General features: G+C 54.4%; 1 protein-coding gene across 1 annotated transcript in view; it reads left to right on the top strand.

The window, feature by feature from the left end:
• The first annotated feature begins 574 nt into the window (after window positions 1–574).
• Window positions 575–16,773, top strand: part of DDC (dopa decarboxylase) — a 65,453-nt gene continuing 49,254 nt past the window's right edge. Inside the window, exons 1-5 of the mRNA XM_007094768.3 lie at window positions 575–775; window positions 3,512–3,625; window positions 6,166–6,285; window positions 11,815–11,949; window positions 12,644–12,787. Coding sequence (XP_007094830.2) covers window positions 575–775; window positions 3,512–3,625; window positions 6,166–6,285; window positions 11,815–11,949; window positions 12,644–12,787 — 714 coding nt within the window. The remainder of the gene's footprint in view (window positions 776–3,511; window positions 3,626–6,165; window positions 6,286–11,814; window positions 11,950–12,643; window positions 12,788–16,773) is intronic.

Here is a 16,773-nt window from a genome sequence, read left to right as displayed (position 1 = left end):
AGGTTGCATACAGGAGTGCGGTCCCTGCTGGGCTGGCATCGTAAGGAAGCAGACACTAGCTGATGGGAACTTGCGCCCCCCGGGCTCCAGGCCGAGGGCCTGACGTGTGCCGGGAGTGCACCTCCACGCCTTCCTGAGGGGTCGGCATTGTGTGTCTCTTGTGCGGGCAGAGAGGCTCAGAAGGTTACGCTCGCTTGTCCCTGTCCGCTGGCTCGCAAGGGTCGAGGCCGGACTCGGTGGGTCGGTGGTCGTCATTAAGGTTGGGACGGGCCAGGAAAACGGTGTGTACTTCCCGCCCCTTTCACTGCCGTAGACGATGAAAAGTCGGGAGTGGCTGGCGAGCGGTAGAACCAGCGGTCTGCCGCCGTGTCCAAATCCGGTGGTGTATCCACCCATCTGGACACGGAGGGAGGTGCTCCTGACCCGGGATCTGGGGGTTTCCATGGCTGCCCAGGCGGTCCTAGCAGTCAGCTTGCTGGTAACTGCCCGACCCCAGTTGAGACACTGTCCTGTTTGCTAACTGATTTATTTTCTCTCGCGGTGAAGGTCCTGCCCCTGGCGGAGCCCACGCACCATGAACTCAAGCGAATTCCGGAGGAGAGGAAAGGAGATGACGGACTTTGTGGCGGACTATTTGGACGGCATCGAGGGACGCCAGGTCTACCCCGACGTGCAGCCTGGCTACCTTCGGTCGCTGGTCCCCTCTACTGCCCCCGAGGAGCCAGACGCTTTTGAGGACATCATCAATGACGTTGAGAGGATAATCATGCCAGGGGTAAGTGTATCCCCAAGGCTGGAAGAAGGGAGGGCTAGCCGTGAGGTAGCACCTACTGGGCACGGGGCAGGTCTCACGTGCTATTCTACCTGGTCCTCACAGCCCCCTTGCTGGAGAGAGACTTATCATTTCTGCTTTGTAGCTGAGGCAACTGACGCCCAGTGAGGTTAGGCGATCAGCCTGAGGTCACACAGCTAGTGAGCTGTGGAGCCAGGACCGCCACCCAGATGATGTGGGCTCCGAGGGCAGTGAGTATTCTTCCCCCCCCCACCCCGTCCCCCCGTAAGCCCCAGGTCAGGTCCCACCCCGAGCCCCTGGTACATGTGTGTGAGTCATACGACCTTTGGAGGACACAGGGCCCCGGTGGCTGTTTTCAAGGAAGTTCAGATTGAAGCACATTCCTAATATTCTTGTGTTTAGCAGACGGCACATATTTATTTCACTGGAGATGTGGGAGGCATCTGTTTCTGTGCAGACCCCTGTCCCCTGAAGCCAGTGCGTCCCAGGGCCACTGACCTGGGGCAGGGCTGCTCCTCAAGATGGAGAGCGCCTCTTTCAGACCCGCTGCTCACTTCTCATTCTCCCAGGGGTTTCCTTTGACATTTGTGCTTGGAGGCAAGTGCAGGATCCCAGTTCTCGCCCTGAGGTTGTGCAAACACGCTGAGCCCCTCCAGGGCAGGTGTGGTTAAATGTCAGGCCGAGAGGGCGCTCCTGCCAAATGTGCAAACACCCGGGGGCTGAGCGGCTCAGACAACAGAGGTTTGCTTCTGGGGCCGGGCCAGCGGATTTGATTCTTGGGGAGGATTCTCCCCCGGGCTTGCGGATGGCCGCCTTCTGGGCACATTTTCACCTGGCCTTTCCTCCTTGCCCAGACCCGCCTCGGGGTCCAATGGAGCCCTATTGCGCTCCAGAGGCCCCACTCCTAAGACCATCACAGTGCGCGTTAGGGCTTTGGCACAGGAATCTGGGGGCACAAACATGCCATCCACGGGGAAGGTGGGAGACAGCGGAACGTGAAGTCTTGGTATGAAGGGGGCGTTCAGTGTGCAGAGCCGCGCTGGGCAGTGCAAGGTCCTGGGTCCCTGGGTGGGATTCCAGCCCTCCCAGTGCTCTGTGCGGTTGCAGGGAAAGGAGGTGAGGTCCGGCGGGGTGGGGGTGGGAGGGACTCCGTCTGCAGGTCTTGCAGAGCGAGTGCAGGAACATCCATCTCGGGCGTGGGTGCGAGCTTGAGCTGGGAGGCAAAACAAAGTCATTCCTGTCCTTGGCCAGGTGTCCGGGCCGGCAGGGAGGGCACCCAGGGAGGGGCCTCTACAGGGCACTTATCAGTTGCAAAGGCATTGACTTAAAAGAGAACATAGTAGCATTAGGTTAATTTCTTTCCTGGCCCGGAGTGTTTCCTTCTTTCTTCTGATTCTTCAAAGAAATGAAAATGTTTTCCGGGCCCCTAAAATTTTCGTGGGGCCTGGACACTGGGCCCGTCTCAGCGCCACCACCAGCCTCGGTTGCCTGACCGCCACCACCCACCCCCAGGCTGGGGCTGTGCTCAGCTTCTCACTCGCTCCAGACCATCCACCATCTTTCACCGTCCCGCCGGCTGGCTTCTCCGTGGCTCTGCTGAGAGCTCCCGGCCACCCCCGCCCCCACCCCAGGCTGAATCGCCTCGTTCTCCCCGGGCTCCTGCTGCTCGTGTCCGTCCCTCCACCCCTCAGCGCTCCAGGCACGTCCCCGCAGCCCCCTCGTCCTCCTCAGGTGCTCGCCTGCGCTCAGCATGCAGATGTGGGGTGGCCTTGGTGGCTGTGGGACCGGTCTTAAGTCCCCAGGAGTCTGCACAAATCCTGTCGGCCGCTCCCAGTTCTCTGAGAGCTCCTGGGCAGCGACCTGCCCGATCAGGGGGTCTCTTGTGTCACGGGGGACCCTGTGGCCAGTTAGTAACTAGTTCCTTAGGGAAACGGGGTTTGCATTTTGCCGCAGACCACGAAAGTGACTCGTGTTGACAGAACACCTCCTCCACCTTTGGGGGTTTGGAGGCAGGCCACGAGAAGGGTAGAGGCGGAAACGCCCTGGTACTCCTTTTGTTTCCACCTGAGGGGGTGTCGGGGGCTCTGAGAGGGGCGGTCACCGGCCTGGGGTAACCCAGAAAATCCGACCGGCTGCCCGATTTGCAGTCCTGGGCGCTTTCAACATCCCTGCATTTGCTGCGGGCTGGATGGGGCGGTGCCGGGGTTGGGGGTGGCTGGGGGGCTGGGTCATGTCTCCTGGACACTGATAAAGAGGTGACAACCCCAAGTAGAGACTCCGTGACAATCCCTAGGGGTACAGGGCGTCTTGAGGGCTTTATTCTTTCTGTTGTCGCATGACAGGCATGTCAGCAGCAAGAACAAATTAAAGGAGCTAGAAGGGCCCCTCCCCCATCTTCTTCCCAAACTCTGGGGTATTCCCAGCCAGTCCTGCACGCCCTCCCCTAGATGTCCCCACTCCCAGTGGCCTTGCTGAGCCCCGGCTCCCCTGATGGGATGTGCCCTTGCACATCTGCTCCCCTCTCCCTGACACCTCGGCCCCAGGCCCCCCCAGCAAGGCTGGAACAGAAGAGACGAGGGGTGCAGGGGTGATGGAGCCATGGCTGCTGGAGGGGTGGCTTGCGTCAGAGATGGAGGAGGAGGGGGGCCAGCTGAAGAATCCTGGAAATGAGGGGCCCTGGGTCCTCCTCACGCGGGGCTGGGCTCTGTCTCCACGCAGGTGACGCACTGGCACAGCCCCTACTTCTTTGCCTACTTCCCCTCGGCCAACTCGTACCCGGCCATGCTCGCCGACATGCTGTGCGGGGCCATCGGCTGCATCGGCTTCTCCTGGGTGAGCTCGGGGGCCCTTGGGGGGCTCCTGGCAGTGCTGGGGGATCTGCCGTGGGGACCAGCCACCTGTGGGGAGCGGAGAAGGATCCAGCCCTGGACAGAGTGACCCCTAAGGGACTTAGGGACACAGGGAGGTACAGCCTCCTTTCCCGGAAGGGTGGCCGTAGGAATTCAAACCGCAGCCCAGACCCTGGAGTGTCTGCAGCCCAAGCCTGGGAATCTGCATTCTGCCAAGCATCCCAGAGCATTTCTGTGAACTCTGCAGCTGCCGGGGTCCTGGCCCATCTGTTGGCAGCCAAGGCTGCCGTGCCTAGAGAGGCCCCCTCCAGCCCATCACAAGTGGGCAGCGACACAGGGCAGGTGGCCCTGGAAATGGGGCCAGCCCGGCATCTGTGCCAGCTGTCCCAGGACCCCCGTATCTGGGGACAGAATGCCAGCGGAGTGGTGGGGCCGGCTCTTGCCTGTGGCTCCCTGCCCCCAGCCCTGGAGCTGCTGGAAGGATTCAGCTAGAGCCGTGCACTGACTGCCTCAGGGGCCCCGGGCTGCCCACACCAGGCTGACATCTTCCAAGGTCAGGGTCTTCTGTTGGCCTTCTGGGTCCAGAGTGCCACCTGGCTCGTGCCTTGCAGCTGAGTGGACGCATGAGCACTGACTCGTGCCGGGCTTGGCCTTGAGCATGTGAAAGAGGCGTTAGTTTGAGAACGAGCCGGGCCAAGCAGCAGGACCCAGCACCTGCCGGCTCGCCACTCCGGCAGGCTTGCTGTTTAGACAGGGGCGTCCGTCCATCCGGAGTTGCTGGGGGAGGAAGTCAGCCGCCCAGGAAGGATTGCGGGGGAGCCATCCCTGGCTCCTCTGCCGGGGGTCTCTGGACCGTCCCTCCGCACGTGCCCCAAGGCCTTCCTCTGCCCCCGGGACAGCAGCCTGGGCACTGACAGGGTGGCCTCGGTGCCCTCCCTGTATCTCTGCCGAGCACACCCCCTTCTGAGGGACGCCTTCTCTTATTAGATGCTGCAGCAGATTTCATTTCCCTCTGCCAGTCCAGAGCCATCGTGTCCCTTCTGGGTGACTCGGCATCTAGCCCATTGCGTGTGCTTTTTCTGAGGACACTGGTTTCTCTGGAAGCTTGGAGAACCGCCTCCCTGTCCCTCGCCTGTACTGGCCAGGACATGGGTTCCTCAGTGAGTGCAGGTTCCCAAGCCTGGAGCTGGTCGTAGCTGGGATGGGGTAGGACCTCCCCCGGGGCTGACCAGCTGGCTGTCACCAGCCGTGCATCATGGTGTGCACGTGGCCCTGGCACCCCAGTGAGACCCACCTGGCGAGAGGTGCTCCATGCATTCTCGGTGGAAACCAGGCCAACCTGCCCCATCCCCTGTGCGATGACAGGGGACAGTCCGGGATGGTAGAGCACCAGCTCGAGCTCCTAAAAGGCAAGGTCAGCGACCTGCCCCGGGGGCTCCCAGAGGACACGGGCCACCTAGAACCCACCTCCCCGACTCCGTCCAGTCTCACCGCACTCACTTGTGACTACGGAGGAGGGTCCACCGGTGCATCTTTCTAGATCCTTCTGTGAATACACAGATAACTAAACAGGGGCACACGAGGTGCTGGTGGAATGCAGCACAGGACGGTAGGGGCATTATGGGCTCTGCCTTCCTTCCCGGCCATTCTCCCAGGAGTCCTGGGCAGAGAGCACATGTTTGACGCTCATCCAGGCTTTTGAATAGCATCTGGGACTGGACTTTTTTTTTAATGTTTATTTCTTTTTGACAGAGAGAGAGAGAGAGAGAGAGGGAGAGAGAGGGAGAGCGTGTGTGCACGAGCGGGGGAGGGGCAGAGAGAGAGAGGGAGACACAGAACCCAAAGCAGGCTCGAGGCTCTAGGCTCTGAGCTGTCAGCACAAAGCCCGACTCGGGGCTCGAACCCATGAGCCATGAGATCATGACCTGAGCCGAAGTCGGACGCTCAACCAATTGAGCCACTCAGGTGCCCCCGGGGCAGGGGCACTAAACCCATCTGCTCCTGAAATTCTGCAAGACCGGGCCCCTTGCTCTGACGCCAGCCTCTAGAGATTTGTGGCAGAGAAGGGTGGGTGAGAGGGGGTGACGTCCCCAGGGAGCCGAGTCTGTGGGTGGAGGACGGTGAGGTCACCGAGAGGGCCGCACAAACCCTTGTCCCTTCTGGGGCACCTCTGGGATCTGGGGAGCGTGGCTGCGTCCGTCCTTCCAGAGCGAGACAGAACAGGGGTGTGGCGTGTGACATGGCCAGGGTGGCCCTCGGTGGTGCTTCAGAGCTGGCAGCGTGAGGGGTCCCTCTGTGGTGCTCACTCCGGGGGTCCCTGTCTCTGCTGGGCTGCCTCTTCTCCCCGGAACTGCCAGCGGGGAGAGCACAGTAATCCCGCCCAGAGACGGGCCTTTTGAAAATGCTGAAGGCTGTTGTGAAACCGATAGCGTCCAAGGGACAGAAGTGAGGAAGCGGGCCGCCTCGCGTCCCCATGGGTCATGGGCAGGCAGGTGGCTGATTCCTTTCCTCCCGCCCCGCTAGGCCGCGAGTCCGGCATGCACGGAGCTGGAGACGGTGATGATGGACTGGCTGGGGAAGATGCTGAAGCTGCCAGAGGCATTTTTGGCCGGGGAAGCGGGCGAAGGGGGTGGAGTGATCCAGGTAAGGCGGCGGGGGAGGGGCGTCCAGCATTCCGGGGGTGCTTGGGCTCCACTCCGGGGCCACAGCTGCAGGTGGACGAGAGAGGCCCTTGAACTTCCCGTGCGTCCTTGGACGCCTCCTGGAGAACCAGCATGGCTGAGCCCTTAGGAGCCCTCTGGATCTGGATTTGGGTCCCGGCGGTGTCTGCCACTCTCTCCCCCAGGCTCGGTGGATGGAACAGGGGCGGCCCCTGAACACGAGCGGAGGCTCGCGCAGCGTTCCAGGTGCCTGTCACCAGGCGTGAGCCCTCTGCGGGCATCAGCTCGTCTGATCCTACAAAAGCCTGGGAATCGGGCTGTTTTAACGCCGTTTTACAGGCCGGGGGACTGAGGCGTAGACCCGCAGGTGACCTGCCCGCCAGCCCCTGCCGGGAAGTCCCGGAGCCGGGTCTGAACCTACGTCTGCCATAGAGCTGTGACCTCCACCACCGCTGAGCGCCGTCCTCTGGGCGGTGAGTGCAGCCGTGACCACATCCTTCCAAGGCTCCTGGAAACCACTACATCAGTGAGAGCCGAGGTCCCCCGAAGATGCTGCCTTTTCTCCGCACCCTCTAATTCGTTCTCCCCATTGGACAAGTACCACTGACAGTGACCATGTGCCGGGGCGTGCCTCGAGGACATGACGGGCGCAAGTGACAGAGGTCTGTCCCACCAGGAGCCTCAGGACAGATGCCACCGAGGAGACATGGGCTTTGGGCTTTTCTTATTTCCTAGCCTGGACCATGGACTCTGTGGAAGCCACCACCCTCCCTGACTTCATTTTCCTCCGGTCAAGTGCCCAGTCGTGAGATTGAGAATGGAGAGTCAGTTACGGCGGCTGCTATTCTGCCCAGCGGCCCACGGAGACACGGAGACACGGAGACACGGGGGCATGTGTGGGCAGTCAGCGGCTGGCGTGGCCAAAGTCGCGTAGGAAGCAAGGGGTCCTGGGACCGCCCACCCAGACGGGGGCTTCTGACCTCCCGCGTGTCAGTTTTCGTTTGCTGCTGTAAATTTTGTTAGCTCCAAACGGCACAGACCTATTATCTTACAATTCTTTTTTTTTTTAATGTTGATTTATTTTTTGAGAGAGACAGAGCATGAGCGGGGGAGGGGCAGAGAGAGAGGGAGACACAGAATCTGAAACAGGCTCCAGGCTCTGAGCTGTCAGCACCGAGCCCGACGCGGGGCTCGAACTCACAGACGGTGAGATCATGACCTGAGCAGAAGTCGGGCTTTGTGCTGACAGCACAAAGCCTGCTTGGGGTTCTCCTCTCTCTCTCTCTCTCTCTCTCTCTCTCTCTGCCCCTCCCCCACTCCCTCTGTCTCTGTCTCTCTCAAACTTAACAAACTTAACAAAATAATAATACTGTACACGACTTACATTGTATCAAATCGTTCCCTTTATCAATAACACATCAGAAAATACTCTTTTAGGTCAAGGGGCGACAATATTCTAAAAAGATTATCAGCTTCCTCCTGGGGCTGCCTCCTGTCCAGATTCAGGATTCACGCTCCACCAAAAAATCAAAATAAAACAAAAATAAAGAGTGTTTCTGGGGTGTCAGATCTTACAACCAAAGCCATTTCTCATTCTCCTCCTTTCAACCGTCCAAGATGATTCTCGTAATTTGATACTTCTCACCAAGCTTACAAATACCCCATAATCTCAGGCGTGCCCTTCACACTAATAGCAGCTTTTTGCCGAATGCCCACTATGACCTATACTTATTCCTTGGGCTTCATGTGATCTTTTTTCAACCTCCAAGGGGTGGTGAGGGTTGCTGGCTTTGTTTACTGCAGACATTACTTTTTTGAACGTTTCTTCTTTTGAGAGAGAGAAAGAGAAGATGAGCAGGGGAGGGGCAGAGGGAGGGGGAGAGAGAGAATCCCGAGCAGGCTCCACGCTGTCAGCACAGAGCCCGACGCGGGGCTCGAACTCGCAAACCGTGAGCCGAAATCAAGAGTCAGATGCTTGAAGGACTGAGCCACCCAGGCGTCCCAGAGCGTGGATGGCTTTAGTGACGACTTTTTTCATAGGCGAGGAAGCTGGGGCCAAGAATGGGAGCGTGTGGTGTCCCAGGGCACAAGCTCGCCAGAGACAAGGCTAGGATAATGGTGGGCTGGACCCAGGAGCGTCCCTGACCATTTGCTTGGGTCAGAGTCTCCCGAGGTGTGCATGCTGGCCTGGGTTCAGTCTTTCCATGATCTCTACTTTAAAGACCGTGAGACCCTGGCAATCCCAATCCCAGCATCTCTCTGCCCTTGGAGTCAAGTCCTCTTTGGAGCCCAAGTTTTGCAGAATGGAAGCAGACACCCGTGTGTGTTTGCAGCAGGAGGCAACTGACAAGGTTGATTGTCTGTAATTTGTGAGGCCCCAGGGAGCACCCCAACTTGGTGACAGCCGTGGGGCTGGGCTGCGGGGGAGGCTGCACCCAGCTCCCCCCCCACCCGCCCCGAGCCACAATCCCAGCTACTAGATGTCCGTGCGGTGACAGGCAACAGAGTCAGACGGCAAGTCGTCGTGTGAGCTGCCCAAACTGGGCTGGAAAATGGTCTCTTAATTGGGTTTGAAAGCTCTTGTGGAAGAAAAGCCAATGCCTCGCCGTGTGCGAGGTGACACTTGAAAGGACATTTCTGGTCCCAGCGTCGGCTGTCACAGCATCTCTCTCTGCCGCGTAGCCGGCTTGCCATGGCAACCTTTGTCTGCTGCAGGGAAGAGGTGTCATTACGCGGCCCGAGCCCCGGAACAGAACCCCGGCTCCTTCTGCCCACTCCTCCCTCTGTTGGCTTCCCACAAAGGGCCAGAAATCTGCTCGAATTCCTGATCCACGGCAGGAGCTGGAACGTGTGGCTGCCATGGGCCTCTGAGCTCAGGACTCCCCACTGGCAATTTCTCCCGTTGGGCAATTTGTGTGTTCAATCACTTTCGGCTGCGTGGAGGGGGGGACTTTGCAAGGACCGAGAAGAAAGGCGACCCCAGGAGGAATCCGGTTGGTGATTCAAAGCCTTTCATTAGCATGTGGCTCAGTGGAGAACAGAGGTTGCGGGGGAAGGTGCGTTTCAAGGCCTCAGGCAGAGGGTGCCACACAGGGAGGGGGCTGTGATCCCGCGCGAGTGTTGGAGACAGAACCAGGCAGATGGATTCCAGCACCCGGGCGCCGTGCCTTTCAAGAAGCTTTGCGCGGTCCACTTCGGACGCGGAGTAGATGCTGGACCCAGGAGACACACGCCGTGGGGCGCAGGAGGAAACCCCCCACCCTGGAGCGGGAAACCCCGTGCCTGCTTTCAGGGAGCTTGGATTCCCTGCTTCTACCGATCTAGCATCACCAGCCCATGTTGACTGTTGATTTCGGCTCAGGTCAGGATCTCACGGTTCGTGAGTTCGAGCCCCACGTCCTGCCCTGCACTGACAGCACAGAGCCTGCTTCAAATTTTCTGTCTCCCTCTCTCTCTGCCCCTCCTCCCCCCTCTCAAAATAAATAAACAAACTTAAAAAAATACTACAATAAAATGACCGATAGTGACAATATGGCCCGAAGAAATGTAAAACCCACCCGAGAGGCCGGGTTAAGAAGATTGTATGTGTATATTTGAGTCCATGCATTTGAGCGGCAAAACTCCGAGTAAATGTATTTATGTTCGAACTTCACCTGTCTCCCCGGAAGATCTGAATTGGCTTAAAAGAATAAGTAAAAGCATCGAAATGGTAAAATAGAACAGGAAATCGGGTCAGTGAAGGGAAATGAGGATAAAACGAAGTTAGTGGGGGAAGTTGGCCTAATTATTTTATTGTGTATTTCTCTGCAAAATTCTCACATCTTACAAATCTCTCATAGTCGACCCAGATCTACCTTCTTTTATTTTATTTTTTCCTTTCTAATGTTAATACTGTTCAATTTGTTGGTTTCCTCTAGGATTTACTTAAGAGGTGGAGATTATGAGCAGTAGATGGGGGGGCATCGCTTCTAAATGTGGGGAGGCCCCCGTCCCCCTGCCACTTGCTAGAAGTTAGTTCCCCTCTTTCTTAGCATCCATTTCCCACCTGACAATGACCGAATTTAAAAACAAAGTTCTACCGGGGCACCTGGGTGGCTCAGTCGGCTTAGCTTCTGACATCGGCTCAGATCATGATCTCACAGTTCGTGGGTTTGAGCCCCGCGTCGGTCTCTCTGCTGTCAGCAGGGAGCCCACTTCAGATCCTCTGTCTCCCTGTCTCTCTGCCTCTCCCCCACTCACGCTCTCTGCCTCTCAAACATTAAAACAAATTTTTTTAATACATAAAAATAAAAACAGGGTTATTTTGCAAATTCTGCGGAACAGCATGGCGGGTGCTGAGTCCGTGTTATCTTTAACCCACTTGCAGCCTCCAAGGAGTGAAGACTGTGCCTTTCTTTTAGTTCTTTGCCAGGGTAAGTTGTTGAATTAGTCCGCTGGGCCGCCCTAACACAACACCACGGACCAGCAGCTTTAACAATAGACATTTGTTGTGTCCCAGTCCCGCAGGCTGGAAGTCGCCATCAGCGAGTGGGGAGCGATGGTTCCTCCTGATGCCTCTCTCCCTGGCTTGTAGAAGGCCGTCTCCTCCCCGTGTCCTCCCATGGCCTTTTCTCTGTGTGCGTGAATGTCTGGTGACCTATAAGGACACCAGTCAGACCTTTCAACCTAACGACCTCTTCAGACGCCTTATCTCCAAATACGGTTACATTCTGGCGGACTCGGGGTGAGGGCTTCAGCGTGCTGGATTGGGAAGGACGTAACGAACCCTGTGACATTAGTAACCGAGGGAGCACCTCCAAGGGCATTTCTGAATCTGGAGGGAAAGGCATCACATTTTGTAAACCAATACAAGTTTCTCTGCGTGAGTGGTTGTGAACACAGCTGGGCTGAGTGGCCGGTACCCCGGGTCCCAGTCTCCTCCTCTGGTGGACGTAGGACCAGCCCTCATTGGCCAGCCTGGGAGAACTCCATGGAAAAATGCATGCAAAGTGGGTCTTGCACTTGCTGCGAGCTGAGTGCTCGGAAGGGCCGGCCAACAGGTTACATAAAATAGACAAAGCAATGAATGATAAAGCTGAATGAATCTTAAGGCCTGCGGGCTGGGGGCATCTGGGTGCCTCAGTCCGTTAAGCATCCGACTTCGGCTCAGGTCATGATCTCACGGTCTGTGAGTTCAAGCCCCGAGTCAGGCTCTGTGCTGACAGCCCAGAGCCCGGAGCCTGGTTCAGATTCTGTGTCTCCCTCTCCCTCTCTCTGCCCCTCCCGGCTCACGCTCTGTCTCTCTCTCTCTCTCTCTCTCTCTCTCTCTCTCTCAAATGTAAATAAAAAAATAAAAAAAGAGCTGAAATGATTGTCACAGGTTGTTCCGATCTTTCCTGGGCGAAGGAGGATAAGCTTTGCAATTTCAGACTCATCTTTTAAGAACAGTATGGACAATAATGTCTCCCAGCAGTTTAGAGATTGATTTCTTTGCTGCACTTTGAAGCTCATTTTGACCCTTTCTTTGATCTAGGGAAGTGCCAGTGAGGCCACTCTGATGGCCCTGCTGGCCGCTCGAACCAAAGTGACCCGCCGCCTGCAGGCCGCCTCCCCCGGGCTGACACAGGGTGCCATCATGGACAAGCTAGTGGCTTACTCATCGGATCAGGTGAGTGTGTTGGCTGAGCGTGTTGGTCCAAAGCCCCACTGAGTCTCCAAGATCTGAATGTCTTGTTGGAGGTCAAATCAGATCAAAACAATACCATGCAACCTGTCAGTCGTTTTTATAACTGTGTTTGGAAGTGGACGTTCATTATTTTCTCAGTGTGCACGTGAGGTCTTGGAGGTCCACTGGGGTCACGGGGGAAGGGCCTGGAGTCCCCCCAGGCCCTCAGGTCTTGCGATCCCGCAACTGCTGTCACCAACTGGGAGCTGGGTCCCCATACCGGAGAGGTCCAGACCCCAGGATGGAGTCAAGTAGGAGACGGTGGCGGTGGGGGCCGCAGGGCAGCGAGGGGGAGCTGGCAGTAAGAACCGGCCTTCCTGGGGGCTCCTGAGACCCACCATCCAGGAACGATGCTGTGTCGTTGGCTTCTTCGCTCCAGACACCATGCACTGAACTTGGCCCCCGAGGTGCCCAAAGCCCCATGGTAAGAGGAACCCCCAGACAAGAAGCCGGGTGCTACCTCTACCTCAGACTTTATTTTGCTGCTCGTTCACTAAACCGCAAAGTGAGATTCCAGAATCAGGTGCAGGGGTGGGGGGGGCGGTGTGCAGCCCTGGAAGCTGTCTGCAGAGCCAGGGGCTCTGTCACCCGCACAGGACACGCACGCAAGAATCTAACTCTGCCGCTTTCTTTCCAGGCACACTCCTCAGTGGAAAGAGCCGGATTAATTGGAGGAGTGAAACTGAAAGCCATCCCTTCCGATGGCAAGTTTGCTATGCGTGGTTCTGCCCTGCAGGAAGCTATGGAGAGAGACAAGGCGGAGGGCCTGATTCCTTTCTTTGTAAGTCAACTATGCCTCTTGGGTAGCCCCCTGGGGGTCTCAGAGCCCTGCTTGGGTCTGGGGCAGGGTGCCATGCTGGTCACAGGATAGGCGGTTCATGCATCATCAGCTGACTGCTCCTTGAGGAAGGCTGGAGCATGACTCCATTTACATTTTTTTAATGTTGATTCATTTTTGAGAGAGAGAGAGAGAAAGCAGGGGAGGGGCAGAGAGGGGGTGGGGGACAGAGGATCCATAGCAGGTTCGGTGCCGACAACAACGGAGCCCGATGTGGGGCTCCAACTCATGAACTGTGAGATCATGACCCTAGCTCCAGTTGGACGCTCAACTGACTGAGCCACCGAGGCACCCCAGGAGCGTGACTCCCATTTATTTGTGCCTCCGCCTGCCTAGTCTCAGAAAGAAGTAAGCAGAGCACCCAGCCTGGAGGATCCTGGTTAAGCCAACAAGCCTTGTTTCTGCTCCTGTTAAATGCGACACCGTATGGTTGTCCCTTGACAGCACTCTGTGCCTCGGTAGGTGCTCTGTCGTGAGGAGGGCATGATGGACCCAGTGAACCACGTTAACCATAAAACACAGAAAGCCTTGGCCACCCAGACCGGTATTCTTAGCAGATACCAAGACGCATCACAAGCGATGTGTTGCAAGCCAGCACTGACTAATTCTAGGTAAAATACGTAACTGGCCAAATAGCACCAGGTTTTCTTGTGTACAGATGGGCATTTTCTAGCGGGGAAGAAATAGATAGTGTTACAGCGAGAGCCTGGAGTTGTCGCATCCGACGCGGCCATGGCAGCGTGCAGAGCTGAGGACTGATGCGTCACGCGTGATGACAATTAAGACGTGATCGTGGCCCCAGGCTGGTGGTGTCCAACCTGGCTGTATATTGGAGTTACCGGGGGAGCTCTGAAAACACGGTCACACCTTGGTTTGCGAGCATAATTCGTTCCGGAAACACGCTCGTCATCCAAAGCGCTCGTATATCAAAGCGAATTTCAAAAACCTTTAGCTCAGTTGTGATCATGTGACGTTCGGCATCACGTACGACTTGTATCACAAGACATCGCTCATTCATCAAGTTAAAATTTGCTAGAAACGTTTGCTCGTCTTGTGGAACATTCGCAGAACGAGTTACGCGCAGTCCGTGGTGTTACCGTATACTGATGCCCAGGCCCTGCCCCAGTTACTTTTACCAGAAGTTCTGGGAAGGGAGCTTTTCGAACAAACTGGGGAGATTTTAGAAACAAATCAAGATCCTCAGGTACCTCTTGAACATATCTGAGCATCTCCTACTTGTTAGAACAATCTAGGTGTGACAGACTTTATGGACCCCGTGTGAATCATGCCCACTCTTTTTTATTTAAGAATTAATCTTCGAGACAAGCTTTTATTCTCAAAAAAAAAAAAATTGTTTTCATCGATTTGAATCAACCACCACTCGTTGAATACCTAACGTGTGACCTGGGGAAGGCGCGGAAGGCATGATTTGATACAAACTTGGATCCCCACTTGTGGAGTTTCCACGGGAATCACTGTAGGAGTGAGCAGATTCAGACGTAGCTGGTAGGAGGGACTGACGGCCAAGGCAGCTGTCAGCCTGCAATAGGCTGAGCCAGAGGTCACCTTAGTCACCCTGTCCTGCTTCATTTTCCCATCTTGCATGAAATACACGTTTATTTGTATAGTTGTTACTGCCTCCCTCCTCCCACCACACTGTGAGCTACGCGGAGGGCGGGTCTGGTTAATAGTCGCTTTATCCAGCTCCTTGAACCTGCCCTGCCCCTTAGCAGAAGCACAATAAATATTTGTCATATAAAGATTCGGAAGGAAGATCCTTCTAGTTAGAAGGAAAGACTACCTTTAAAATTCCGACAGACAATCCCCTGATGGTCTGAAAGGATTCCTTTTACACAAGGTAAGCTTTTCTGCACCTATGCCATCACTAACTAAGACTCACCAGAATATCCTATCTCGGGAAAAATAAATACATTAAAACCCACTCTTGCAGATTTGAAGAACGAAGGCAATGGAATACACCACATAAAACGATGAGAAGATTTCATTTCATAAAAACCACAAGACTCGTAAACAAAACAAAAGGGCAAACGCTGGCAGGAAATACAGTATATATTATAAAGCAAATCTTAAAAGAAGGCTCAGATTTTCGAGAAGTCAAAGGACAACATTCCATTGGGAAAACAGACAAAATAGAAAAACAGTTGGTTCCCAGGTCAAGCCCAAGAAAGTGAGGACACAAAATCAATTTCAATCTTGTAACAAACAGGGCAATGCAACTTGTCTCCTTAGGGACGACTGGGAACATCTCAGCTGTGGCTTATAGACCTGCCCATGGCTTGTTTTATGTTTGACCCGGGTGTAGTTGACATATTTTGAAGTTTCTGTACCCAGCTGCACACGCGTCTAGAATCGTCAAACCTTCCCGCCGAACGACCCATTCGTCACCGCAAAATGCTCTCTTTATCTCTATGAAATCTGCATACAGTGAGGTCACTGCAGTTACATCCGGTTTCTATGGGTTAGTGGTCAGGGGATACGTTTTCCCAGTGTCTTCCTTTCCTTTCCTGTTCTCTTACACCTACAATGAGTCTCCTGTGTGCAGGCTACAGTTGCTGCTCGGTTTTTTTTTTTTTTTTTTCATTTGTTTATAAGTCCAACATGATAATTTTTCTCAAATTTGCCCATTTACTTAAAGTAATTGTTGGCACACTGAAGTGCATAGCTGTTTATCTGGTCCACCTCTTATATGATGGTTTTTCTCTGCTTTCTTGTCTTTTTTTTTTTTTTTTTAATGTTTATTCATTTTTGGAGAGAGACAGCATGGGGCAGGGGCAGGGAGAGAGGGAGAGACAGAATCTGAAGCAAGATCCAGGCTCTGAGCTGTCAGCACAGAGCCCGATGTGGGGCTCGAACCCATGAACCGTGAGATCATGACCTGAGCTGAAGTCGGACGCTCAGCCAACTGAGCCACAGAGGCACCCTGGTATTAACTCTCCTTTAAATGTTTAGTAGAACTCACGTGTGATGTCATCTGGTCTTGACTTTTACTTGTTGGGCATTTTTTGATTACGGATTCAATTTTGTTACTAGTAATCAATCTATTCAAATTTTCTATTTCCTTCTAATTGAGTTTTGGAAGATTGTGTGTTTCTAGGAATTTGCCCATTTCTTCTATGTTGTCCAGTTTGTTGGCATGTCATTTTTCATAGCATTCCAATACAATCCTTTTTATTTCTGTGGTATAGTTGTTACTTCTCCTTAATTTATGATGTATTTGGGTTTTCTCTCTTTTTTTTCTTATGGGTCTGGCTAAAAGGTTATCAATTTTGTTCATGTTTTCAAAGAACCAGCTCCTGGTTTTATTGATCCTTTCTTTCCTATTTTCTTTTTTTTTTTTTGGGGGGGGGAGGTCTCTATTTCATTTATTTCTACTTTAATCTTTATTATTTCCTTCCTTCTACTAACTTTACATTTTGTTTTTTTCTTTTTCTAGATCTTTTAGGCGTTAGATGGTTTGAGTTTTTCTTATTTCCTTTTTTTAATTATTATTTTTAATGTTTATTTTTGAGAGAGGGATAGAGTGTGGGGGGGGAGGGGCAGGGAGAGAGAGAGAGAGAGAGAGAGAGACAGAATCCGAAGCAGGATCCAGGCTCTGAGCCATCAGCACAGAGCCTGATGCAGGGCTTAAACCCACAAACCATGAGATCATGACCTGAGCTGAAGTCGGACACCCAATCGACTGAGCCACCCAGGTGCCCTGCCATTGATCTTTCTTTCCTATGTTTTCTTATTTTCACCTGGAATCATTTTTTTTCTGTCTGAAAAACTATCTTTATAATTTCTTTCCTATTTTGATACAATTCCCTCTGTTCTTGTTTCTCTGAAAATGTCTTTATTTTGCCTTCCCCTTTCAATATTTTTGCTGGGTCTAGAGTTCCAGGCTAGACGTTCTCTTCCTTTGGCAGATT

The sequence above is a fragment of the Panthera tigris genome, chromosome A2 (assembly GCF_018350195.1).
Source record: "Panthera tigris isolate Pti1 chromosome A2, P.tigris_Pti1_mat1.1, whole genome shotgun sequence".
NCBI classification, from domain to species: domain Eukaryota; kingdom Metazoa; phylum Chordata; class Mammalia; order Carnivora; family Felidae; genus Panthera; species Panthera tigris.
The sequence above is the reverse complement of the archived record's forward strand: the minus strand, read 5'-3'. Positions and strand labels throughout refer to the sequence as shown.